General features: G+C 44.1%; 1 protein-coding gene across 2 annotated transcripts in view; it reads right to left on the bottom strand.

Moving 5' to 3' along the window:
- The window catches only part of LOC139164558 (hydroxymethylglutaryl-CoA synthase, mitochondrial-like), a 99,853-nt gene that overhangs the window by 70,471 nt on the left and 2,037 nt on the right, over window positions 1-27,345 (bottom strand). For both annotated transcript variants that reach the window (XM_070746861.1, XM_070746862.1), the window contains exons 2-3: window positions 26,242-26,696; window positions 23,016-23,141 (exon numbers count right to left, since the gene is read on the bottom strand). In XM_070746861.1, the coding sequence (XP_070602962.1) occupies window positions 23,016-23,141; window positions 26,242-26,696 (581 nt within the window). The remainder of the gene's footprint in view (window positions 1-23,015; window positions 23,142-26,241; window positions 26,697-27,345) is intronic.

The following is a 27,345-nucleotide window of genomic DNA, read 5'->3' as shown; positions in this document are numbered from 1 at the left end:
ATCTCCTAGTTTTAAATTTTTATTCAAGTCTAGTAAGTATTGCCAACTGATGTTATCGAAAGCCTTTTGCGCATCCAGGAAGGTCAGGGCAACCTGCCTGCCTGGATAAGTTTCACAGAATTCTATTATGTTTAAGACATAATAATTGTGCAGTGCTTGATTTGCCTTAGTGGTAAGGAAATCACTTTCGTCCAAATGAATAATTTTGTTCAGGACTTTTTTTGTTCTTTCGTCTAAAATTGTCATAAAGGTTTTGTAGTCTGAATTCAGTAACGAAATCAGCCTATAATTTTGAGTCTTATCTTTTTCTAGTCCTTCTTTCAGAATCACTGTAATATATGACTCCCTCCACGAATCAGGGATTTTTGCTTTATTGAGGTATTATTAATTTTTTGGTAAAACTTCCTTGGAAAGCCGTCTGGACCTGGGGATTTATTATTTTTTGTTTTTTCAGGGCCTGTTGCAATTCTTGGATTGTTATTTTGTCATTCATCATCAGCCTATCTTGATCCTCAATTTGTAATAAATTTTCTTTTAAATACTTTTTTGTCATTTATAAATTTCTTTATAATAATTGCGTATTATTTCTCCCCCCGCTCAGTATATTGTGATGTGCCTTTTTCATCTACTAATTGATAAATTATTTTTTTACTCTTTTCTTTTTTAATCTTTTGTGAAACCATCTACCTGGTTTATTTGCCATTTCTAAATAAATTTGTTTAACTTGTTTAATATTTCTAATGTATTCTTGCTGGTCAATAAGAGTTATTCTATGCCTGGTTTCCATCAGAGAGTTTAAGAGCTTTTTATTTCCCAGGTCCTGCTGAATGCTTTTTTCTAATCATGTAATCTCATTTAAATTATGATTATAGTCTTTTTTCTCCTCCCTATTTTTGTTAGCCAAATATGATATTGTTAAGCTTCTTGTATAGGCCTTGTATTGTTGTATTTTTTTATTTTCCTTAAGAATAATTCCATTTCTTTGTTAATCATATTGATATAATTTTCATCTTGAAGCAATTTAATGTTGAAACACCACCTTCTAAATTATTTCCTTTCTTCCTGCCATATTATTTTTAGTGGACTGTGGTCTGCCCAAGTATTTGGTTCTATTTCAACCAATTTTATTTTTTTGCGCATTGTTTTATTGACCCATACCATATCTATTCTAGAGAAGGAATTGCGTGGTATTGAGTAAAATGTAAATTGTTTTTGCTTAGGATGTCTTTATCTCCAAATATCTATCAAATCAAGTTTTCTGTCATATTGTCAAATGTGATTGGTAGAATTGGTCCTTTTGTTTTGTTTGTTCCTTCTGATTTGTGGTCCATTTTTGGGGTCTATTATCCCATTGTAGTCGCCAATTATACAAATATTTTTAGAGTTTATTTTCAGAAGAATTTCATGTATTTTTTTTTTTTAAACCACCGGTTCCGGTGTGAGTGGAGAGGAGATGGAGGATTCGCCGCTCCTCTGAGACAACAGCAAAGATCATCAGAAATGAGTCAATCCAGACCAGATATTGTCTGATTCCTTCTGGCTTTGCAACCCTCTGTGTTTGGGGGATTAATATCAAATGCTGCTGTGTTGCTTTATGTGGCACCAGAGACAATAGCCCCGAAAAATTGCCTGGTTGATCAGCTCGGGAGCAGAAGATGGCAGCTGCTCCCAGACACTGAACACTGAGGTGGAGAGAGGTGAGCTGGAGATAAATGAGCGGAGAACAACCTGGGGAACAAACCGACCCTCTTAGCGAGGCACCAGGAAGTGAGAGTAACTGGTGCTGTGTCAAACTGAGGACGCAGAGGGTGCAGGCCGGTGGGTGCGGTCGGCTCTTGGCGCTGGAGGTCATTTGCGAAGAGCGGAGGAGCTGGTGATGCTGGCTGGTGGGCGAGGAGCTGTACGATGCAAGTGGGTGAGAGCTGCTGGTGCTGAGGGGAACAAAAGAGACAGATGGCTGGAACATGCAGGAAGGAGGCTGAGGCGAGTTGGAACTGCCCTGTGGAGTGGAGTGTTGGCTGGGATTGGACTGAAAGAACAGAGGGCAGAGTTGTGGGAGAGTGAACAATGGAATCCCCTTGCAAATGTTGAGATCATTGCTTTATCATCTTCCCCCCTCCTCCTCCCCCTGCTTCCATCCATCTTCTGTATTCTCTATTCCCTATCGTATAACATTGAAGACACTGCGCCCCTAGTGGATGACCTTATAACACAGCAGTCTTAAAGAAAGATTTACTAAAGACATTATTATCACCCTGACCTGGATTGATTGATTGATTGACTGATGAATTTTGAACTATTTATTTAAGAACTGATCTTACATTATTTGATTCCAATTTATATTATTGTCTCAGTTTAATTTTATAATTGACTGATTGACCTTTTTAAACCTTTTCTAATTAATTAATTAATTTTAACTTTTATATACCTTTTAACTAACTTATTGGGGGGTAATTTTAGCGATGGATATGTGGGATCGGATGGAAGGCATATATGAAATGAATGGAATGAATGATTGGAGTAATTTGTGGAATGGATAGGATGGGTCGGACTATAGCATGGATGAGGTAAATGGTAATTGTAATTTATATGAGATGAATGAGCGGGGTGGGTGGGATGCTATGTATGGGTACAATGGGGACAGTTTGAATGCAGAATTTAGCCTATCTGGCGGTGGAGGGCCAGGAGGGATGGGGACATCTCTCTCCGGGGTGACAGAGGGCCAGAATATTCCGGTCCTGCTGGGGAGAGGTAGATATGGCGGGAGTCAGGGGGCTAGCCGTTCTGGAGGAAAAAGAGATCGCTGCTTAATAGCGATCCCTTGTTCCGGTACCGTGAGCTCAACCCGGGGTCCTGGTGATGAGTGTAATCCGGGCCCCGGGCTCAAGCTGCTGCTGCTCAATGCCAGATCGATAGTAAACAAAGCTCTCCTCATCTGAGATTTAATCCTGGATGAGGAGGCCGATCTGGTATGTGTTACTGAAATCTGGCTGTGCCCAGAGGGAAGAGTTCCTCTCTCGGAATTATGCCCAGCCAGGTTTCAGATATGGTATCAGTCTCGACCCCAGGGAAGGGGGGGAGTGGCTATTGTAGCCAGGGAGAACCTTCACCTGCGTAGACTCGTTGCCCCAGAGATTGCGGGTTGTGAGTCACTCCTTGTGAAGTTGGATTCAGGGGTTCAGGTGGGCTTGTTACTCATGTACCTGCCTCCCAGCTGTGTGTCAACAGCCCTGCCTGTGCTGCTCGAGGAGGTGGAGTTCCCCAGACTTATTGTCCTGGGGGACTTCAATCTGCTATCACTCGGCAGTTCCTCTGGATTAGCACAGGAGTTCATGGCCACCATGACAGCCATGGACCTGACTCAAGTAATTCAGGATCTGACTCACAAGGGTGGACACACACCCAACATGATATTCCTCTCGGAGCAATTGAATAATGGTCTGAGACTAAGGGGCTTAGAAGCACTGCCTTTGTCATGGTCAGACCATTTTCTACTGCGGCTTGATTTCCTGGCTCCAATCCTCCCTCGCAGGGAGGTGGAACCGATTAGGAGGTTCCGCCCCAGATGCCTGATGGACCCTGAGGGCTTTCAGAGGGCGCTTGGGGTTTTACCAGATTCACTTGTCCACAGCTCAGCAGAGTCTCTTGCTGAGGCCTGGAACAAAGCTGCAGCGGAGGCTCTCGACCGAATTGCGCCATTGCGACCTCTCTGTGGCAATAGACCCCGTAGAGCTCCATGGTTCAACGAGGAGCTCCGGGAGTTGAAATGCCAGAAGAGACGTCTAGAGAAGCGATGGAGGAAGAGTAAGTCTAAATCTGACCGAACACTTGTAAGAGCTTTTATTAAGACCTACAAAGTGGTGCTCAAGGTGGCAAGATGTGCGTACCATGCCACCTTGATTGCATCAGTGGAAGCCCGCCTGGCCGCTCTGTTTACAGTGGCCCGCTCCCTTCTAAATTAGGGGGGAGTTAGGGAGCCCTTGCAGGATAGTGCCGAGGAATTTAACTCGTTTTTCGCTGATAAAGTTGCTCGGATCCAGGCTGATCTCGACTCCAATTGCATAGCAGTATCAGCTGACAATGGGTCAGTCGAGGTGACTGGGGCTAAACGTCTTTGTCCATCAGTCTGGGAGGGGTTTGACTTGGTGACACCTGATGAAGTGGACAAGGCCATTGGAGCTGTGAGTTCCGCCATCTATCTACTGGATCTGTGTCCCTCTTGGTTGGTTTCGACCGGCCGAGAGGTGACATGGAGCTGGGCCTAGGAGATTGTCAACACCTCCTTGAGGCCCCCTCCTTCCTCTCCAGCCCTTTATAAGGAGGCACTTGTGCGCCCCCTCCTCAAGACACCTTCCCTGGACCCAGCCGTGTTTAATAACTACCGTCCAGTCTCCAACCTTCCCTTTATGGGGAAGGTTGTTGAGAAGGTGGTGGCACTCCAATTCCAGCGGTCCTTGGAAGAAGCCAATTATCTAGGTCCTCAGCAGTCTGGATTCAGGCCCGGCTACAGCATGGAAACTGCTTTGGTCGTGTTGATGGATGATCTCTGGCGGGCCCAGGACAGGGGCTTGTACTCTGTCCTGGTGCTTCTTGACCTCTCAGCGGCTTTCAATACCATCGACCATGGTATCCTTCTGCACTGGCTGGAGGGGTTGGGAGTGGGAGGCACTGTTCTTCAGTGGTTCTCCTCCTACCTCTCCGGTCGGCCGCAGCCGGTGTATGTTAATTTACCTTTCATAATGTACTCTATAATGTATTTTTTCAGGTAAATCTCAGGTGCACTTCCCTAGATAATTGGTGTCGCCGGGCATAGTTTGCGATGCTGCAATCTCGCTGAGGCTTCCCTCGCTGGGAAACCCCACCTCTGGACTTCTGCTGCCAGCCGAAGCGCCCGTTTTTGCACTAATGTGATTCCCCTGCTGGGATTCCCCTGCAGCATCGCAAAATCCGGAAGTGGGGTTTCCCATTATTTATTTATTTATTTATTATTTGGATTTGTATGCCGCCCCTCTCCGAAGACTCGGGGGAGGGGAGGGGAGCCTCAGGGGAATCCCACCAGTGCAAAAACGGACGCTTTGGCTGGCAACAGAAGTCCGGAGGCGGTGCATCCCAGTGGCGGCAGTGGGTTTGTAAGGTGAAAATAGTTCGGAAGAAGAGGCAAAAAAATCTAAAACCCCGGTTCGTATCTCAAAAGGTTCGTATGACGAGGGGTTTGTAAGAAGAGGTATCACTGTATTTTGGAATCTTAGAAAATAGGAGGATCTCTCTATCTCTAAATTGTTCAAATAATTTTCTAATTCTTTATTGGAATCTTTCAATTTTTGTTCTACATATTCAATTTTTTCTCATTTTTTCTCATTTTCCAGGGTACCAGAGGGCCGGACGAGGAACAACAGTTGGAAGCTGACCAAGGAGAGATTCAACCTGGAGATAAAGAACTTCCTGACGGTCTGAGCGATCAACCAGTGGAACGGCCTGCCAGTGGAGATTGTGAACTCCCCGACTTTGGATATTTTCAAGAGGAGTTTGGACTGTCATTTGGCTGGGGTGATGTAGGATTTCCTGCTTAAGCAAGGGGTTGGACTTGATGACCTGTAAGGTCCCTTTCAACTAAGAGAAGAGAGGACTGAGCTCTGAGGCACCCCACAAACAAGGGGTATAGGGATCGACCTCTGTCCCATCCGAGCAGGTCTCTGAGAGGAGAACACCCCTTTCTTGGCCCAGCCAGGTCTCAGTTATGCATGTCAGACCAGCCCCCTCTTCCAGAATGAAATCCTGAATGAGGAGACTTTGTTGACAGCAGACCTGGCATTAAACAACAGCAGCCTGAGGCCAGGGAATGACATACCTAGTCACCAGGTATACAAGATGGGCCAAAACAAGTAATTGCTTTGAAACAGTGAGTGCTAGTTCCCCGAGATCAGCCTACCCCTTGCTTACCATATCTACCTATCCCAGTTATGACCATAATACTTTGGCTCTCAGACACCGTAGAGATCTCCTCTCCCACATCTACAGGCCTCCTCCTTCCAGGCAGATTGGGCTCCCCATCATACCAAGGTTATATGGTTATATCTGGGTCCCCATCTGCTTCTGTTTACACCCTTAGCAGCGGGGATTCCATTCTTTGCCTCCAGCTCACTCATTCTCCCCGAAACCCAGTCACTCCCTATCCATCCCGACACTCTTTATACACACACCTTCATACACCCCTCAAAATAGAACCAATCTATAAATTAAAACAAGATAATAAAGCAGGATAATTAAGACAACATGATAAAATTTGTACCCTCTCAAGCAACCCTAGGTGGCTTGAGAGGGTAGTATATAAGGAAGTGAATTATCAGAAAGAAGACACCACCCTGATATAGATTATCATTAGGGCCCATAATTGTGGCTTGCTAGTGAAACATGTCCTTTCCAACAGGGCCTGCAGAATACTGAAATAGTTTTCTCCAATGGAAGGGGAACAGGCAGGCTCAGAGGGGGGAAACAAACAGACTCTGCAATAGGCAAGCAGTTCTTTTTGTGTTTCTTCTTCTTTAATTCTTCCACAAGCCTCCTTATGGGTTTCCTGGAGTCTGCCAAAATTCCCAAGCTGCCCCTGGGCTACTCTGATGTTACTCATGAAGGGTGTCTGTAGAGATGCCGCCGATAATACAGGGGACAAAGCTTCTCTGTTCAACCACTGCTTCCATAAGGAAGCCAGGTTTAGGTGGCATCGGCGAAGAGAATGTGAATACTCAACATGAATATTTATAAAAATTAATGCCCAAACTGAGAAATAGCCCATATATCTCCATCTCACTTAATTTCAGATGCCTCCTTCCCAAAAGTTCTGGTGAGAGGTGTGCTGTATCATTTCCCAGATGTTTCTCTTTCCAAGGTCCAGGTTCCCAGGAAGCTTTATCCATTGCCACAAACTGACACATACAGAATATCTGCTGCTATCTCCTTCACCAGAGGTCCGCAAGATTTAAAACTATGGGTTTTGTGGTCCCTGAGGTCCAAAAGGTTGGTGGTCCCTGCAATAGAAGACATGTTTATGTTTTCTATAGCAGGAATCACCAACCTTTTGGACCTCAGGGATGACAAAACTCATAATTTTAAATCTCACGGACCACTGGTGGAGGCGGGGAGGCTCAGCCACCTTTCGAGCCTGCCTGTCTGCTTCAGCAAGGCCTCTGGGTAGGAGGCCTGAGGGAAAGTGCCTGGTCCAGGCACACAGACTGGAAATAGGCGTTAGACTCTTACCTGAACACCTCTTCTCATAGAAAGAGTGGGGACAGTAGTCACGTGGGTAATGTTCCATGTCCTATCCAATCAGGACTGAGCCTGCAGTCTTTTTTTAAAACCACTGGATCTGCTCCTTCACCAGATTTGGTGAATCCATAGACTTGGCTTGATCATAGTGGCTCTCGACTTGGTCGACTCTTGGCCTTAGAAAGGTTAGTATAAGAAAAAAGGTAGAAGCAAAGAAAGGGAGGTGACTACTGTCCCCGCTCTTCGTATGGGAAGAGGCGTTCAGGTAAGAGTCCAATGCCTGGAGCGGGGATAATAGTCATGTGAGACATACCAAATAGATGTGGAGCTTGGGTGGCCCATGCTGCTGAAGTAGCTGCACTTCGGGTAGAATGGGCAGTGATGCTTCTTGGAACTGGTAAGGAGGCTGATTCATATGCCTTAGAAATTGTGCCCAGGATGGTGGGTGATGCCTAATGATCTGGGATGGTAGGCAATGAACAGGGCCTCAGAACTGTGGAACATCTGGGTGCGTTTGATATAAATACATAGGGCCTTGGTGACATCTAGAGTGTACCATTTGCAACTTAACCAATGGTCTGGTTTGGTGCAAAAGGATGGAAGCGTGATGTCCTGGGGCCTGTGGAACAGAGAGCTGACTTTCGGGATGAAGGTAGGGTCCAGTCTGAGGGTTACCTTATCCTGGTGAAATTGGCACAAGTCCTGTCTAACTGATAGGGCTGCCAGTTCAGAGATGTGTCGTGCAGATGTGATTGCTATGAGAAAGGCCACATTGCATGATAGGTGTTGAAGGGATGCTATGGCGAGAGGTTCATAGGAAGGAATTGTAAGTGACATCAGGACCCGAGGTAAGTCCAGGGTAGGGTAGCAGTGAATAGTGGGGGGTTTCAATTGAGCAATTCTTTTAATGAGCCTATAGGGACTGAAGGTGTCTCCACCCAGGGGCCCAACTTGAGGGACTCCTGCATTAGGGCCCTGGAACAGGCACCCCTCTGTTTTCAGATGTGGCTCTTGGCAGCCATATTGTCGGTGAGAATGAGAATATGGTGGTGATTGGTGAGGTTTCTGAATTGCTTGAGGGCTAGGAACACCACTCTCAGTTCCAGCCAGTTGATGGGGTGGCTGGCCTCTTGTGCCAACCACATGCCCTGCGCTATCATACCTTTTGAGTGGGCACCCCTCCTGGAGATGCTGGCATCTGTCGTGATTGTTTGTGACAGGATCCTGAACAGGGTGCCTTTTGTAAGAGGATAGTCACCATGTGAGAAACTGTATGACTGATGGAGGAATTGGAATGATGCAATGAGAGGTGATTTGACCAGATGTCTGAAAGGGTAATAGCAGCCATTGAAGTTTCCTGGAGTGAAGCCTAGCCCAGGGGGTGATGCCTATACAGGAGATCATTTTCCCTAATAAGGAAGACAGTAGGGAAATGGGAGCCCTTTTGGTTAGTTGCATCTTGTGGGCTAAGGACTTGATACTGACCTGCCTATACTGGGGAAGGGAGCCTATGGAATGGATGGAGTCTATCTGAGTTCCTAGGTGGAGGATAGAGGTACTAGGGATTAACTGACTCTTGCCCAGATTGATTGAGAACCCATGTCTTTGTAGTAAGGACATGGTGATGTGAAGGTCAGACAGAGTACGCTCCCTGGAGGGAGCATGGATAAGAATGTCATCAAGGTAACATTGAATATGGATAGGGACAGATCTGATATGGGCAGCCAAAGTCCCCAGAAGTTTGGTGAAAATCCTGGGTGCCGAGAACAACCCAAAAGGCATGGCTCTGTATTGGTAGTGTTGGCCTAGGAAGGTGAACCTGAGGAATTGACTGTGACTTTTGAGGATGGGAATGTGGAGGTAGGCCTCTGTGAGGTCTAGGGATGCCATTAAATCTCCTGGGTGAAGGGAGGCTATGATAGATGCTAGGGAATGCATTTTGAATTTCCTGTACCTGATAAAAACTGGTTTAGGAGTTTGAGATTGAGGATGGCCCTCCACCCCCCAGAGGCTTTGGGAACAACAAATAGGATGGAATAGAAGCCTAGTCCTCTTTGGGAGGAGGGAACCAGTTGGATAGCTCTAATTGACAGAAGGTGGGATATTGCCTCCTCCATAAGGGATTTGGAGGTCTGGGTTTTGGGGGAAGGGAAGGAAATAAATTTATTTGGGGGAAGAGAGAGGAACTCCAATTGGAGGCTCCACTGGATAATACCCATGGGTCCTGGAAAGATTGCTGCCAGGCTGACAAAATCCAAGCCAGGTGACCCCCAATGGGAATTTCAGGTAAATTATCATCTGGATCTCTTACCATATCTGGAGGAACAGTTACCTCTCTGACATGTATTGGATCTGCCTCTAGTTGACCCATCTGTCTGCGATCTGGGTCTAGAGGAGTACTGACCTATGGATCGTTGGAAATTGGCTGTCTGGTCTGGCTGACAAGAGGAACACTGAAAGGGCTGTTGAAACTTAGCTGCTTTCTTGATGGTAGGCCCCAGCACTTTTCTTTTGTCTGAGGTTTCCATCAGAAGAGGATCCAGGAGGTCCCCGAACAGGTTCTTCTGTTTGAGGAGTCTGATGGCTAGCTGCCATTTCTGGTGGACTCCCGCCTGCCATGGCTTAAGCCAGTGGAGCCTCCTGGTGACACTTGTGGCAGCAATGGATTTGGCTGAAAAGTTGGACGCCTGGACCGTGGCATCTGCTACGTATTGGGCTGCTGCAAAGATCTTATTCAAATCCTGTTGATCTCGGAAGTCATCTGGGGAAATATGGATTTGCTGAAGCCATAGTAGCTTGGCCCTAGTGAAAAAGGAAGCAGAGGCAGCAGATCTATGAGTCAGATGCAGTAGAGGCAGCAGATGGCCTACGAGTCAGCAGAGTGGCTCTTTTTTAGCATTTGTTCCAGGTGCATATCTTCGGCCTTCATCACCTCCTCTGTGTCGCCTGGCATGGCTGCAGCAGAGTGAAGTGTTTTGACAGGCTCGTCTACCTTGGTAAAGAACAGTAGTCCTCATATGAGGGAGCCACCTTGTAGAACTTCTTGTCCCCGGAGTAAGGGTTTGGGCCCACCGTAGGATAAGACCACTGTTTTAGAAGAGAATCTTTGAAGAGTTTGGGCATTGGAATCACATCAGTGTCCTGTTGCTCCCCCGAGAAGAAGAGACAGGTTTCTTGTTCAGTGGTGTTTGACATGATAGAAGGCTGATCTTGGGAGGCAAAGCCTGTGGCCACATGGGCCTTGTGAAGTAGAGATTTGAACAGGTGTGGAGGGAATATAGAGGCTGGTGGTTTGGCTGGAAGATCTTCATCCTCCAAGAGGCCCTGAAGGAGGTCCTCTTTGGATTCCTCTTGGTCCTGCTCATCATCCTCTTCCTCATCTCATGAGGATATTTCAATGGAGGATGGGTCCACTCTTTGTCTGAGGGTGGGAAGAGGTCTGGACTGCCTAAGACAGTGATGGCGAACCTTTTTGAGAATGAGTGCCCAAAAGACAACCCAATACCCACGTATTTATCTCCAAGTGCCAATAGGGCAATTTACCGTGTTTTTCAGACTATAAGACACACCAAGATTGTGAAGAGGTAAGTAAGAAAAAAGTTTTTGTCCTCCTTCCCACCCCTGGAACACTTTGCAGGCCTCTCGAACCCTTTGCACATCCCGCTTTTCACAAAAACGAGTGACAAACAGAAGGTTTGGGAGGTTTGCAGAATACTTATGAGGGCTTGGGGAAGACACAAACATCTCAGTTTTTTTGAAAACTGGGTGCCATAAGTTCGCCATCACAGGGCTAGAGGATGAGCTTAACAGAGAAGAGTTGATGAAAGAGATTTGCTTCCCATCTCATTTTCTGATGCAAACTCATAAAAAGGCTGCCAGTTGAACTAAAACCTTTTCATTGCCAAGTTTAGAGAATGTCATACAAGTAAATTTGAACCTATGCTGCAGCCTACCAAGCAGATATACATGGGCTGGAAAGTCACTGGGCCAACAGAAATTGCTGAATTTCAATTTCCTCCTGCACCAGCTAGTTGATGGCACGTTGGGCATTTTAATTCAGTAATATCTGCAGGGCCACAGATTTCCCATTCCACTCAACACATGTAAAACCTTTATTACAGTCAAAGACCATCAATATAATAAAGACAGGACATCCAAGAACCGTTTCAAATTCTTAGAAACTAAATATTTTTAAATCTCTTTGATACTAGTAGCAGATAGGGTGATAAATATAGTCTTTGCCTTACAGCAGTTTGTTGACCATACAAAGTTATAACCATCACAAAATTGGTCGTCACCCAAGTCAACAAAGACATGCTAGGTGTTGAGGTTCTTGGACATCTGGAGACAAATGACTTACAGGATTCATGACTTTTGGTTGACTAACCAAAATTGACCCATTGTAACTGTACAAAAGATATACATATCTCGCTATGATGAAGGGACATATTTGCGACGAATCCCCACTGCTGCTGTGCAGAATCTGGCCACCTGTGCTGTAATTATGGTCTGTTCATCTTTAAGCAGCCACTGGAGATAGGTAGTGTCTGGGTAGCCAGGGTACCTTGCAATTAATGGCAAAATATGATTTTTCCTAATGTCTGTATAAAAGGAACATCTCAGGAGCATGTGTCCCTCAGTCTCCACCTCTCCTGAGCTGCAAGGCAGTCTTTCAGTGAATGGTATTCTTTTATACTTGCTGTACAAAACGGCAGATGGAAGTGCATGGCACTGCATAAGAGCAAATGCTTTTCGGTGGTTTGCTGATTCCAGCTGTCTAAGATATCTGGCAGGAGCCACAACACATCTAGTGGCATCTAGGGCCAGAAACAGCAGAGCTCCTGCCTCTCGATGTCAAATACTGGTAAATGACTTAAATGACTTATGGCCATTGGGAAATATCACCCAATGTTTTGGCACCCACTAGCTTGTGGCTCTTGAATTCTCTCGTGTCATGGGCAAATCTTTGTATATGTATTTGGAAATTTATTTGATTGATTTCTATAACTACCCATATCAACAAACAAGTCTCTACTTCATAGGACCCTTTGGAGTAGAAGACCTGGTCTGCACCCCATAGCATGAGCAGCAGCCTCTGTCATCAAAAATATTTTTTGAAATCTCTTTAAATTTGACTTAAGAGATTTCAAAAAATATTTTTGATGACAGAGGCTGCTGCTCATGCTATGTCTCATGTCTGTCTCATTTTTAGAGCACATAACCACCAGGGATTTTTAAATTTGGAGCACTAGGTGGGCAGCCTACCTGCATCTCACTACATTTAGGATACTGGATTGGATAAATTCATGTAGGGAAGGAAGGAGGGGAAAGAGAGAGGACAGGGATATTTTCAAGGGGAATTTGAGGGGAATTGGCTAGCCCAGGGGTCTCCAACCTTGGCAACTTTAAGCCTGGATGACTTCAACTCTCAGAATCCCTCCGCCAGCAAAGCTTTTACATCACATAAAGTGACATAAAGGGAGATTCCAGCCCCTCTCCTTTTCTTGCTACACAGCCACCTCTCACTTTTTTCTCTTGTCGCAGCTTGAGGGAGGAACCGTGTGGATGAGGGTAGGAAAGGAGACAAAGCAAGCCCCTGAAAACCCCAGCTTCTTTCCTATTCCTGCCAAATCTTTGCTGGCTGACCTCTCCTCCCCATTCATCTTTCTTGCCGATGGGCAGCTTTAAGCAGCACCATCCTCTTCTCCTTCTCCTCTGTGGGCAAACAGCTCCCCTGCCCCACTCAGCCAGCCCCTCCAGCCCCTTGCCTCGCCACAAAGACTACGGCAGCTGAAAGCTGGGGAAAGGAACTGAGCTGGAACAAAATAAAAACGTAGCAAAGGCAGTGGCTTCTTCTTTGTCCTTCTCCTTTTCTCCAAGCAAACCCAGCCAGCCAAGGGGGCTTTTGGAGGGGTTAAATCAACATTTATCTCTGCCCCCCCCGCAGTTCCCAACATGCGCTGCTCTTTCTCTCCTCACCCCCAAAGAGGGAGGAAGGCAAATTATCGGGGAGAGGAGAAACAAAACAACACAAAGCAAGAAAAAAGAAAAATCAAAACAATTCTGTCGGCACTCTAAAACAGTGTTTCCCAACTTGGGCAAATGCTGGCTGGGAAATTCTGGGATTTGAAGTCCAAATATCTTCAGGTTGCCAAGGTTTGGAAACACTGCTCTAAAAGCACCACAACAAGAGAGCTAGGGATGGGGGATTTTTTGAAAGAAAAAAGAAAGAAAGAAAAGAAACTTATGGAAAATGGAAACAAAAACCACAATGCCAACAAGAGGATCAATTTGCTCTTTGGGGGGCTGGATGCCATTGCAATGCAGAGAGATACCCATGCATTAAGGGGGAGGGGGGAAATCAAATATTTTCTTCTAAAAAGGCAGCTGGCTCTCTTTCTCCATCCTTTGCTCTGCTCCCGACGAATCAGATCCAAGAGCCCAACTGGCCATGTTTAAAACCTGCGGGGAGAAGAAGAGAGCCTAGGCCTGAAATCGCCACAAAGAGGAAGCCAGGAATGGAAAGGGTGTGTGTGTGGGGAAACCCAATGAGTAGGGTCCTTTTCATTCATGCACCTCTCCGTATGTGACTGGTGATCAAAGAGCAAAGTGGAAAAGGCACTGACTTACTTGCTTGCCCTCTCACAGCACCTGGCTCTCTTCCTCACCTCCTGTGTCAAAGACCAAACTTTTCTGCCTCCTTTGCTACAGCTCCTGCCACCCTCCACGTGCGCCTCTACATACACACCTACACCCACGTGCATGGCAGCCTTCCGATTCCTTTGCGTGCGTGCGTGTGTTTGTGTGTGTGTGTGTGTGTGTGTGTGTGTGTGAAGGGAGGCAGAAAAGTTTGCTTTGACACAGGAGGCGAGCCAGATGCTGGAGAGTAAGTCAGTGACTTCTCAGCTTTGTTCTTTATCTTTTCAAGAATTTCTTTTAAAAAACGGACAGGAGCTGCACAGGAGAGCTCCAGCCATCTCTCCTGCAAGGCTCCGGTCCACCGGTGAAAACTTCAGCTGAGCTCTGCCATGCTTCTCTCCCGTCCTCAGAAACAGGTTAGGCGGGATGGGGCCGTGCCGCGGGGTAGGGAGGTGGCAGGATTCTCCCATTGGCGCGCAGGGCCGTCAGACTTGTCAGCAGCTTCTGCAGGTCCAGCAGCCGCTCCTCCCTTTTTTTGTCATTGCACATGCGCGCCAGAAACCTGGAGGTTTTATAGCTGCCATATGGTATGCACGGCAAAATGGCTCTGCGTGCCACCTGTGGCACGCGTGCCATAGGTTCACCATTGTGGCTTTCTTTCTTTCTTTCTTTCTTTCTTTATTGATTTATTGATTTATTGATTTATTGATTGATTGATTGATTGATTGATTTCGATTTGGATTTGGATGTCGCCCCTCTCCGAGGACACAGGGCGGCTCACAGCATATATAAAAAAAGAACAGTAATATAATCCAATTAGTACTACAATATTAAAAACAATTAGAAAGAGAAGATTAACCTAAAAAATTAACTTATTAACCAAACATTCAGCAATCATACTTAAGGCATTCAGTGGTCAGGGGAATATCTAAGAGTCCCAAACCTGGCGGCAAAGATGAGTTTTTAAGCTCTTTCGGAAGGCAAGGAGGGAGGGGGCAGTGCGAATCTCTGGGGGGAGTTGATTCCAGAGGGCCGGGGCTCCCACAGAGAAGGGATCAGGGCAGCTTACAACAATAATTATACAATACAAATTAAAAAGTCAAATATAAACAGAAAGAATAGTAAAAAAAATCCCATTAAACTAACAATTAAGAGACCCTTAAAAACCCTGTTAAACTAACAATTAATAAACCCTTCAAAAACAATACCAATCAAACCTTCATACATACTAATCATTCGCAGCTCAGCCATGATTAGATGTAACACTCATGGACCCAAGCCTGTCAGTAAAACCAAGTTTTCATGGCTTTTCATAAGGCCAGTAGGGTGGGAGCAATATGGATATCGGATGTGTATCTGTACTTGGTTCCATAGGGCCGGGGCAACCATGTAATGGTTGTTTTAAGTAGACTTTTCCATGCAAAATTCAAACATGAAATCATCATTTCCCCCCAGCAAGGTTAGTTTTCTTGTGGTTTCATGTTCATTTTATTTTTAATTAGGTACAGTATAAACTATATTTTAACTAGAGTAACATACTTATAATAATCTACGGAGAGGGGCGGCATACAAATCTAATAAATAAATGAATGAATGAATGAATGAATGAATGAATAAATAAAATTAAATAAATTAAATAAATTAAATAAATTAAATAAATTAAATAAATTAAATAAATTAAATAAATTAAATAAATTAAATTAAATAATAAAATAAAATAAAATAATCATTATAAGTCTAGTTATTATTGTTCCTTGGTGTAAATAACCTCAAGACAAAAGTAGTAGAAATGATAGCTAGCACCAAGGGGTCATTGTGCAGGGTGAATCATGTTTACACATGAATCTAATTTCTGCTTGAAAAGCAGTACTCTTTATCAGAGTTTAAAGTTTGAGTCAATAGACTATAGAGTCTATAGTCTATAGTTCAGTTAAACATTAGTTTAATTATTATGCTATAGGTTATGTTTATGTAGTTTATCTGCATAATGCTATCCTGCCATAAAACTATGCAAATCATCCTGATACTTTCAGCTATGCATATGTGAGCTAACAATTAAAACTCAGAAACAAAACTATAGCCCACTTGTCAAAAATTAAGGTAAGACTTGGGCCCGCACAATTGCTGTATGACATTCGTTAGATTTCTAACAAGATGGTTAAATGGTTAATGTTATAAGCCATTTGCCTTTCCTATGTTTTGGAGGGAGTCAAAAGACCATTCATTAGATTGTAATTTCTGCCTAACAAGTACAACAGGAATCACTCTAAAAGTAACCACATTGTGAACTAATCTGATTTATGTAAGTATGCACATTGTGAACTAATCTTTATTTACTAATCTGAACCATGTGCAATGAGATAAGCCCTACATAGTGAATAGTTGCCTGTACTACACCTCTCCGGATATTTAGTGCAATGAATTTACTGATGACGATAATGCATACAGGGCATATAAGAGAAAATATTAATTCAAAAATCCAATCTTTCAATTGAGCCACATTTGTTGACCCAAGAGGATTTTAGTGCTCTTGGGATGGAATCTTCTCTGTTACAATATGAAAGGGTTTTTGCAGCTACCATGATAAATTTAACAAGAACATGGTCTAATTTTGTAAAGATGTTTGTTCAGTTATATGTTCTTGGTCATGAACACTGTGTAAATGAGTGGCACTTGTCCAGTAACTCCACAAAAGTTAGTTCATAAAAATAATTTTCTTCATAATTTTTATTTTAATATCAAATTTAGAGATTGCCAAACTCACCCATAGAGTGGGTGGTGTACAATTAAATATAATAATGGAAATAAATTACTGACAGGTATAACAAGTAAATGACAGATAAAAGCAGTGCCAAAGCTAGTATTGTATCAGAACATGAAATAACTTTTGGGAAAGATCCAGTATGGAAAATATAAATTGAATATTAGTGAAATATAAATTGAACATTGGTGAAGATCTTAAGATCATTACAAATTTGTAGCTTGAATACACAAAATACATTTGCATTTTATGAGAGTATGAAAGTAGAAACAAGTCAGAATGACCATCCAAAAATAATCAAGAAAGAGAATTGGTAAATAGTCTGCTTGCTGACTATGAATTTCTTCCACATTAGAATATGGGCTTTCATATATCATTTTAAAACTAATCCAGACTACTAAAATGTTGCAATGTACTGGAAGTTCCTTAAGTAGAAAAGATTATCCATGTTCTAAATTTACCTCCCCAACCTATCCCCAAAGAAGGTAATCCATACAGTGGGAAAATCCACGGAGAGGGGTGGCATATAAGTCCAATCAATCAAATAAATAATACATACATACCTAAAAAGGACTTTGATATGACATGTGGTTAAAGTAGACTGTTCCCCTAATCTTCCCTACATGAGCTCTGATTAACTTTATTCAGAAGTTGCTCATTTTCCAGATAATGCAAGCAATTCCTCATTGGTGGGAGCCACAGAAATAGCCGTTCCAGGGGAACGAGAGATCGCTGCTTAATAACGATCCCTCGTTCCGGCTCTGTGAGCTCAACCCAGGGTACTGGTGATGAGTGTAACTCTGGCCCTAGGCTCAGGCTGCTACTACTCAATTCTGGGTCGGTGGTAAATAAAGCTCTCCTCATCCGGGATTTGATCCTGGATGAGGAGGCCGACCTGGCATGTGTGGCTGAAACCTGGCTGGGCCCAGAGGGAGGAGTTCCTCTCTCTGAAATTTGCCCAGCCAGGTTTCAGATATGGCACCAGCCTCGACCTCAGGGAAGGGGGGGGAGTGGCTATTATAGCCAGGGAGAGCCTTTGCCTACATAGACTCATTGCCCTAGAGATTGCGGGTTGTGAGTCCCTCCTAGTGAAGTTGGACTTAGGGGTTCAGGTGGGCTTGTTGCTCATGTACCTACCTCCCAGCTGCGTGTCAACAGCCCAGCCTGTGCTGCTCAAGGAGGTAGCCGGGCTGGCGGTGGGATTCCCCAGACTCATTGTCTTGGGAGATTTTAACCTGCCGTCACTCGGCGAAACCTCTGGATTAGCACAGGAGTTCATGGTCACAATGACAGCCATGGACCTGACTCAAGTAGTACAGGGTCCAACTCACGAGGGGGGGCACGCACCCAACATGGTATTCCTCTCTGGGCAATTGAGTAATGGTCTGACATTAAGGGGCTTAGAAGTGTTGCCTTTGTCATGGTCAGACCATTTTCTACTGCGGCTTGACTTCCTGGCTCCAATCCTTCCCTGCATGGAGGTGGAACCGATTAGACAGTTCCGCCCCAGATGCCTGATGGACCCAGAGGGCTTTCAGAGGGTGTTTGGGGTTATCCCAGAGGCACTCATCCACAGCCCGGTGGAGTCTCTTGCTGAGGCCTGGAACAAGGCTGCAGCGGAGGCTCTTGACCGGATTGCACCATTGCGACCTCTCCGTGGCACTAGACCCCGTAGAGCTCATGGTTCAATGAGGAGCTCCAGGAGTTGAAGCACCAGAAGAGACGTCTAGAGAAGCGATGGAGGAAGAATAAGTCTGAATCCGATCAAATACTTGTAAAAGCTATTGTTAAGACTTACAAAGTGGCGCTCAAGGCGGCAAGATGCACGTATCATGACGCCTTGATTGCATCAGCAGAATCCCACCCGGCCACTCTGTTCAGGGTGAGCCGCTCCCTTCTTAACCAGGGGGGAGTTGGGGAGCCCTTGCAGGGTAGTGCCGAGGATTTTAGCACATTTTTCACTGATAAAATTGCTCGGATCCGGGCGGACCTCGACTCCAATTTGTCCATCTGTCTGGGAAGAGTTTGATCTGGTGACACCTGATGAAGTGGACAAGGCCATTGGAGCTGTGAGTTCTGCCACCTGTTTACTGGATCCGTGTTCCTCCTGGCTGGTCTTGGTCCTTCCCAGATCCCTACAAGGAGGCACTTGTGTGCCCCCTTCTCAAGAAGCCTTCCCTGGACCCAGCCATTCTTAACAACTATCAGCCAGCCTCCAACCTGCCCTTTATGGGGAAAGTTGTTGAGAAGGTGGTGGCGCTCTAACTCCAACGGTCCTTGGAAGAAGCCGATTATTTATTTATTTATTTATTTATTACTTAGATTTGTATGCCGCCCCTCTCCGAAGACTCGGGGCGGCTCACAACATGTAGAAACAAATCATAAGTAAACAGACAAATTTAAAAATATTTAAATATTTAAAAAACCCCATATGCTAACAGACACACACACAGACATACCATGCATAAATTAAACATGCCCAGGGGGAGATGTTTCAGTTCCCCCATGCCTGACGGCAGAGGTGGGTTTTAAGGAGTTTACGGAAGGCAGGAAGAGTAGGGGCAATCCTAATCTCCGGGGGGGGAGGGCCGGTGCCGCCACAGAGAAGGCTCTTCCCCTGGGGCCCGCCAACCGACATTGTTTAGTTGACGGGACCCGGAGAAGGCCCACTCTGTGGGACCTAATCGGTCGCTGGGATTCGTGTGGCAGGAGGCGGTCTCGGAGATATTCTGGTCCAATGCCATGAAGGGCTTTAAAGGTCATAACCAACACTTTGAATTGTGACCGGAAACTGATCGGCAGCCAATGCAGACTGCGGAGTGATGGTGAAACATGGGCATACCTAGGTAAGCCCATGACTGCTCTCGCAGCTGCATTTTGCACAATCTGAAGTTTCCGAACACTTTTCAAAGGTAGCCCCATGTAGAGAGCATTACAGTAGTCGAACCTCGAGGTGATGAGGGCATGAGTGACTGTGAGCAATGAGTCCCGGTCCAGATAGGGCCGCAACTGGTGCACCAGGCGAACCTGGGCAAACGCCCCCCTCGCCACAGCTGAGAGATGTTGTTCTAATGTGAGCTGTGGATCGAGGAGGACGCCCAAGTTGCGGACCCTCTCTGAGGGGGTCAATAATTCCCCCCCCAGGGTAATGGATGGACAGATGGGATTGTCCTTGGGAGGCAAAACCCACAGCCACTCCGTCTTATCCGGGTTGAGCTTGAGTCTGTTGACACCCATCCAAGCCCCAACAGCCTCCAGGCACCGGCACATCACTTCCACCGCTTCGTTGACTGGGCATGGGGTGGAGATGTAAAGCTGGGTATCATCAGCATATTGATGATACCTCACCCCATGTCCTTGGATGATCTCACTCAGCGGTTTCATGTAGATATTAAATAGCAGGGGGAAGAGGACCGACCCCTGAGGCACCCCACAAGGGAGAGACCTCGGAGCCGACCTCTGACCCCCCAATAACACCGACTGCGACCGGCCAGAGAGGTAGGAGGAGAACCACTGGAGAACAGTGCCTCCCACTCCCAACCCCTCCAGCCGGTGCAGAAGGATACCATGGTCGATGGTATCGAAAGCCGCTGAGAGGTCGAGGAGCACTAGGACAGAGGATAAACCCCTGTCCCGGGCCCGCCAGAGGTCATCCATCAACGCGACCAAAGCGGTTTCCGTGCTGTAACCGGGCCTGAAACCCGACTGCTGGGGACCTAGATAATCGGCTTCTTCCAAGGACCGCTGGAGCTGGAGTGCCACCACCTTCTCAACAACCTTCCCCATAAAGGGAAGGTTGGAGACTGGACGATAGTTATTAAGCACAGCTGGGTCCAGGGAGGGCTTCTTGAGGAGGGGGCGCACAAGCGCTTCTTTATAGAGTGATGGAAAAACTCCCCTCCCCAAGGAAGCGTTGGTAATCTCCTGGGCCCAGCTCCGTGTCACCTCCCTGCTGGCTGAAACCAACCAGGAGGGACACGGATCCAGTAAACAGGTGGCGGAACTCACAGCTCCAATGGCCTTGTCCACTTCATCAGGTGTCACCAGATCAAACTCTTCCCAGACAGGTGGACAAGTACGTGCCCCAGCAGTCAGGATTCAGGCCTGGCTACAGCATGGAAACTGCTTTGGTCGCGTTGATGAATGACCTCTGGCGGGCCCAGGACAGGGGTTTATCCTCTGTCCTGGTGCTTCTTGACTTCTCAGCGGCTTTTGATACCATCGACCATGGTATCCTTCTGTGCCGGCTAGAGGGGTTGGGAGTGGGAGGCACTGTTCTTCAGTGGTTCTCCTCCTACCTCTCTGATTGGTCGCAGTTGGTGTTAGTGGGGGGTCAGGGGTTGACTTGGAGGTTACTCCCTTGTGGGGTACCTCAAGGGTCAATCGTCTCCCCCCTGCTATTTAATATCTACATGAAACCGCTGGGTGAGATCATCCAGAGGCATGGGGTGAGGTATCATCAGTATGCAAATGATACCCAGTTGTACATCTCCACCCCATGTCCAGTCAACGAAGCAGTGGAAGTGATGTGCCGGTGCCTGGAGGCTGTTAGGGTCTGGATGAAAGTCAACAGACTCAAACTCAACCCAGATAAGACGGAGTGGCTGTGAGTACTGCCTCCCAGGGACAATTCCATCTGTCCGTCCATAACCCTGAGGGGGGAATTATTGACCCCCTCAGAGAGGGTCTGCAACTTGGGCATCCTCCTCGATCCACAGCTCACATTAGAGAACCATCTTTCAGCTGTGGCGAGGGGGACATTTGCCCAGGTTCACGTGGTGCACCAGTTGCGGCCCTACTTGGACCGGGACTCACTGCTCACAGTCATTCATGCCCTCATCACCTCGAGATTTGAGTATTGCAATGCTCTCTACATGGGGCTACCTTTGAAAAGTGTTCGGAAACTTCAGATCGTGCAGAATGCAGCTGCGAGAGCAATCATGGGCTGCCCTAGGTATGCCCATGTTACACCACACTCTGCAGTCTGCATTGGTTACCGATCAATTTCCGGTCACAATTCAAAGTGTTGGTTATGACCTATAAAGCCCTTCATGGCATCGGACCAGAATACCTCTGGGACCGCTTTCTGCCGCACGAATCCCAGAGACCGATTAGGTCCCACAGAGTTGGCCTTCTCTGGGTCCCATCGACTGAACAATGTTGTTTGGTGGGCCCCAGGGGAAGAGCCTTCTCTGTGGTAGCCCCAACTCTCTGGAACCAGCTCCCCCCGGGGATTAGAACTGCCCCCACCCTCCCTGCCTTTCGTAAACTCCTTAAAACCCACCTTTGCCATCAGGCATGGGGGAATTGAGACATCTCCCCCGGGCCTATACAATTTAAGTATGGTATATCTTTCTGTATGTCTGCTTTAATAATTTTTTAATTGTTAAATTATTAGATTTGTTATGAACTGTTTTCTATTATTGTTGTGAGCAGCCCCAAGTCTACGGAGAAGGGCGGCATACAAATCTAATAAATAAATAAATAAATAAATAAATAAATAAATAAATAAATAAATAAATAAATAAATAAATAAATAAATAAAAATAAATAAATAAAAAAAATAAAAATAAAAATAAAAATAAAAATAAAAATAAAAATGTAAATGTAAATGTAAATGTAAATGTAAATGTAAATGTAAAAATAAATAAAAATAAAAATAAAAGTAAAAGTAAAAGTAAAAATATAAATATAAATATAAAAATATAAATATAAATAAACAAACAAACAAATACATAAATAGTTGGGGTGGAGGTGGAAGGAGAGGTAAAGTAAGTGTAGTTTGCTCATAAAATACCAGCAGCTACTCTAAGAATACCCTCTGAAGAATACTAATGTTTCAGATACAAAGGGCTCTTTCTTGCAGATGAAAAGTTTATTTTAAAGAGCAGCTTCCTCCCTACAGCCTTCTATATCCCTGAAATAGACATATTTTTACCATTAACAATCTGATATTTCGCCTGCAAGTTCTTTTGAATTTCTGATTCAGCATACATCAGTGTATCTGACTGTTGAGTAATTAGCAATGAATAATTAGCAAGCACCGTCTTTGTCATATTTATTTTTTTCACCTGCAGCTGAGTAAATTCATACCTCTGGACTTGTAATCCTACAAGTGTCCGTGCTGTAGTGCTCCTGTCATGGCAGTGAAACTACTAATGTGGCTGTTTTAATTCTTAATAAGGTTGCAATAAGACTCAGGTTGTTGAAGGGGCATCTTCATTATCAGTTCCCCTTTAAATGAATTGTTTTCATCATATACCCATATTGTTCTTCTGCAGTGAAAACTACCGCCCTCAAACTGGCTTTAGCTGAAATCCATAATCTAAGTACTGTAAATGTTTTTACTGACCTCTCTCTAAAGTCAGAGGAGCATTTGGTCCAACCAGCATAGCTACAGCTCCAGCTCCACCTGTTGGCCTTGCATTTCCAGCAGCATAAACAGCAATATCACCACAAACCACCAAGGCACAGCGTCCTGACATGAGAAGAACATAACCAAAGTGTCAACACTGATGAAGAGAAAAACAACCTCTTTCTGATTTTCTTTATAAAATGGGCCAAAGTTCTTTTGTAGTTTCAACTCCTGATCTAGTAGCTGTTATTTATTCAAGAACATGATGTTTTACCTAAGCCAATGTTTTTGAATAGCACTGACTTTAAGATGTGCTCAGCTCTGGGATTCTGGAAATCGAAATCCACCCATCTTAAATTTGCTGAAATACTGGCCTAAGCCAAAAAAGAGAGGTCCCCCACCCCAAGAGCTTCAATTTTGACATCAAAGAGCCAACAGAGGCACAGAAAAGGTAAGCAAAGAAACATAGTTTTATTCAGTTTACATATGGTGTCAATTAAGATTGAATGAATGGATTCACAGTAGAGAGGTTTGAAAGGACCTAGATAAAAAATACATGTGATGTTAGGGTCCCCCCCCCCCAAAAAAATGTCTGATTTGAGAAACCTTGGTGGGGAAGGAAGACTTTTCAACTATTGATGAAAAGAGTTGGTGAAAAGAGTTATGGGGAAATCACAGCAGCAACATCAGTCATAAAACTCATAACAAAGATGGAAAGAAGAAAAATCGCATAGTTCTTTCAAGATGGATATAGCTTGTATAGCTATATTTTGTGCTTTTTAAAAAACCTCAAGGGCAACTCAATATTATGGTGGCAAAAAATGACACATTCTGAAATTGTGGCTTCTTTAACAAAAAGTAGCCATTTCCTAGTAATATTCCTGACAGTCCTGTGGAAGGAGGCAGCCATATCCTTTACTTCCCTCTTTCTCCATCTACTGTTCAATGGTTCACTCCTAGAATTCTAGGTGATGACCAAGTGTCTAAGCAAGGACAAAATGACTATTTTAAAGTCACTGGCGAGCCCAAACCTCCCCAGCTTATTCTCCTGAACTCCATCACAGCAGTGTTAGAATTATTATTTCCAAGTTGATTGAAATGGAGAGATCCTGGTTTTCCAAAGGCCACAAAATTAATGTCTCACAGAGACTAAAATCCATGTTTTTTTTAAAAAAAATGTTCTACACTTCTTTCAGTAAGCAGTCAGGCATATTTAAAACAGGCTGAGCTCTACCAAATAGCAGATCTTATTATATCATGATTTTAAGAGTCAGTGGAAAACTACTAATGTGCACTTTTGAAATCTGGAAATTGCATTGCAATCAGTATGGGTTGTGAAAGGAATTTCTATGTGGAACCTTCTTGATAAGAATAATTGTACTGCAACTGAAAAAAGCAGGTTTAATTAACTGCACTTTTAAAAAAGAGGGTGGTCAATTGTCTTAAAATCTAATCTATAATATGTTTTTCAAAGATCAGACTCAGAAAACTCTATGGGATTTCTTTTGGGGGGCTGTAGACTATTAGCTAAATTGTAGGGAACTCCTGAAGCCTGAAGTAACTGAATTTAAACACGCCTGGGATAAACATATATCCATCCTAAGATAAAATACAAGCAATAGTATAAGGGCAGACTAGATGGACCATGAGGTCTTTTTCTGCCATCAATCTTCTATGTTTTTATATTTCTAAGCCTCTATATTTTCTCCCCTGGAGCAAATAGCAGTATTGGGGTTATCCTACATTGGTGGTTCAGTTAATGGGCAATATTAGTTAATTAATTAGTAGACAACATTAGGACTGTTTTCTTGTTTACTGATATAATAGCAAAGGACAGTGACACAAGGAATTCCTCCCCTACTATAATCTCCTATTTGCTTTATTTAATTTCTTCCAGAGTAAGTTCTGCTTCTTTGCAGAAGTAACAGAAGGAGTCTCTATGTACCGGTACTTTTTGCTTTGTTACATTATTCTTGCTCTTGAGACAAGGTCCCCGAACAGCCCGTCACCATGCTTTTTTGCCTCTTTGCTGTTTTTTTTTCTTTGATATCCTAGAATTTGTGCATGACTTTGAATTGACAGTTTTTCATAAATAGAAGTGGGAGGATAATGGAAGGTATATCTTATGATTCCCCTCTCTTCCACTTTTTTCTCTACAAATGAAAGTACTACAACTAATTCTTCACAATCCCAGGGCCATTTTCTCTTTGTCAGTCCCACATGTATGTCAACATATATTAACAAACTGTTTGGACAAAAAAATAGCATTGTGTCTGAGTTAAAATCAATTCATTAATGCAGTATAAAAAAGAACTGAAAAGTTTAGAAACTAGGCTGAATTTAAAATAAGAAAAACACTTGAAAGAAACTGAACTGGGTTTTGAAGCTTAAGAGTTTATAATAGATTAAATGGAAAAGGAAAATCAGAAAAGTGGAGATTAGAAACATTAAAGCAAAGTTGCTTCTGTAGCAAGAGACATTTTGTCTCCAGTATTACTTTGTTACTATAACTCCTGACTACACAGTAATGACATACAGTGGTACCTCTACTTACGAACTTAATTCATTCCGTGACCAGGTTCTTAAGTACAAAAGTTTGTAAGAAGAAGCAATTTCCCAATAGGAATCAATGTAAAAGCAAATAATGTGTGCGATTTGGGAAACCACGGGAGGGTGGAGGCCCCATTTCCTCCCAGGAGATTCCTAGAGAGGCCCCATGAAGGCTTCTCCCCACCTTTTCCGGCCCTGTTTCCTCCCAGGCTCGGATTTTTAAGTAGAAAATAGTTCTTGAGAACAGGCAAAAAAACCTTGAACACCTAGTTCTTAAGTAGGGGAGTTCTTAGGTAGAGGTACCACTATATAGTGAGAAAACTCTTAAAGCATTCCACTATCTTCTGCTGAAAAGGTATATGTTGTGATTACATTTTGCTGAATATATAGTACAGTATTAGTAGTCAATAGCTTTGTAGAATCAAAGGATCAGTTTCCTTACCTTTGAAATTTAACCAATTAACGATATGAATAGTTACTGTTTTTTCAGAATCTGCATTTAAGGCACATTGGCTATAGTACCATTGTTTTTCAACCTCAATGCCTTTAAGATGGGTGGACTTCAATTCCCAGAGTTCTGGGAGTTTGACTCCATCCATCTTAAAGTTGCTGAAGTTGAGAAATCTTGGGTTCTACCATTGAAATAACTGAATTAAAGTCTGCCAACACTTACCATCCCAGGAGCTGGATTCCACCCAATCAGCAGAGTTGAATAGAGAAGCTGTGCCTCCATAGCAGGCATTGGTTGTGTCAATGCCCTCAATATCTGTGTTCCCTGAATCCTGAAAGAGCTGCATCAGAACAGTCTTAACAGCTTTGGATTTGTCAATAATAGTTTCTGTTCCAACTTCCAAGCGGCCAATAGAATCCCAACAGATATTGTTTCGTTCTACCAGATGTTGTACCACTGTCAGGCACAAGGAATTGATGTCTTCATGTGCAGCACAGAAACCCATCTGCTTCTGGCCTAGGCCTATGGTGTATTTCCCTGATTCTACCCCATCATATTTTTCTAGCTCACTTTGTTCTACACATTGGAATGGGAAATATACCTCCAGAGCAAGGATACCCACATCCTTAGGCCATGGAGAGATTGTCTGGGGTGATTGTATAGAATCTGTAGAGAAACTGCAAGACAAGTAAATAGGGAAGGTTTTTCACAATGCACATTTAGATATAATTCTGGCTTCTACGTTATTAGGAGGAATACCTTATAAAACAAACTTGTTTAGAATTGATGCAGGCAAGGACCTTGCTTGCCTCATGAATATCACACAAGCAAATAACAAAAGTAGGTATACAGTATTTGTACTCAGGGATTAAAGAAAAAGAATATTCACAATCTTGTTTGTTAGGTAGATGTACTATAATAAAACCCCACTGTGTAAATATCTGTTACTCCATATTTAGGCATTACCGTACAATCTGAGGGGCAAGTTAATGGAGTGCTCATTTTCTCACTCCATCTTCAATATCCCTGTGAAGCTTATGGAAAAGTGAAGTACAGTACTTTACAATCAACAACGACACAAAGGTGCTTGGATCTGCAGTGGCAGCCTTCAGTAAGACTACTGCTGCATTCAAGGCTGTGGAAATTCCTAATGTTAGAGGGCTCATTCAATGATAGATGTATTGCGGGCATCCCCAGTTCTTTCAGATATGTATAAACAAATAAATAAAAAGTCCTATTTATGGTATTGAGAATTTGCTTCTATACTTGAGTTCCAAGGAATCTTGTCTCAATTTTTCTGTTACTGAAAGAAATTAGGTAAACTCT

The sequence above is a fragment of the Erythrolamprus reginae genome, chromosome 3 (genome assembly GCF_031021105.1).
Source record: "Erythrolamprus reginae isolate rEryReg1 chromosome 3, rEryReg1.hap1, whole genome shotgun sequence".
In the NCBI taxonomy this organism is placed as follows: Eukaryota; Metazoa; Chordata; class Lepidosauria; order Squamata; family Dipsadidae; genus Erythrolamprus; species Erythrolamprus reginae.
Note: the sequence above shows the minus strand (reverse complement) of the source record. Positions and strands in the feature narration are given on the sequence as shown.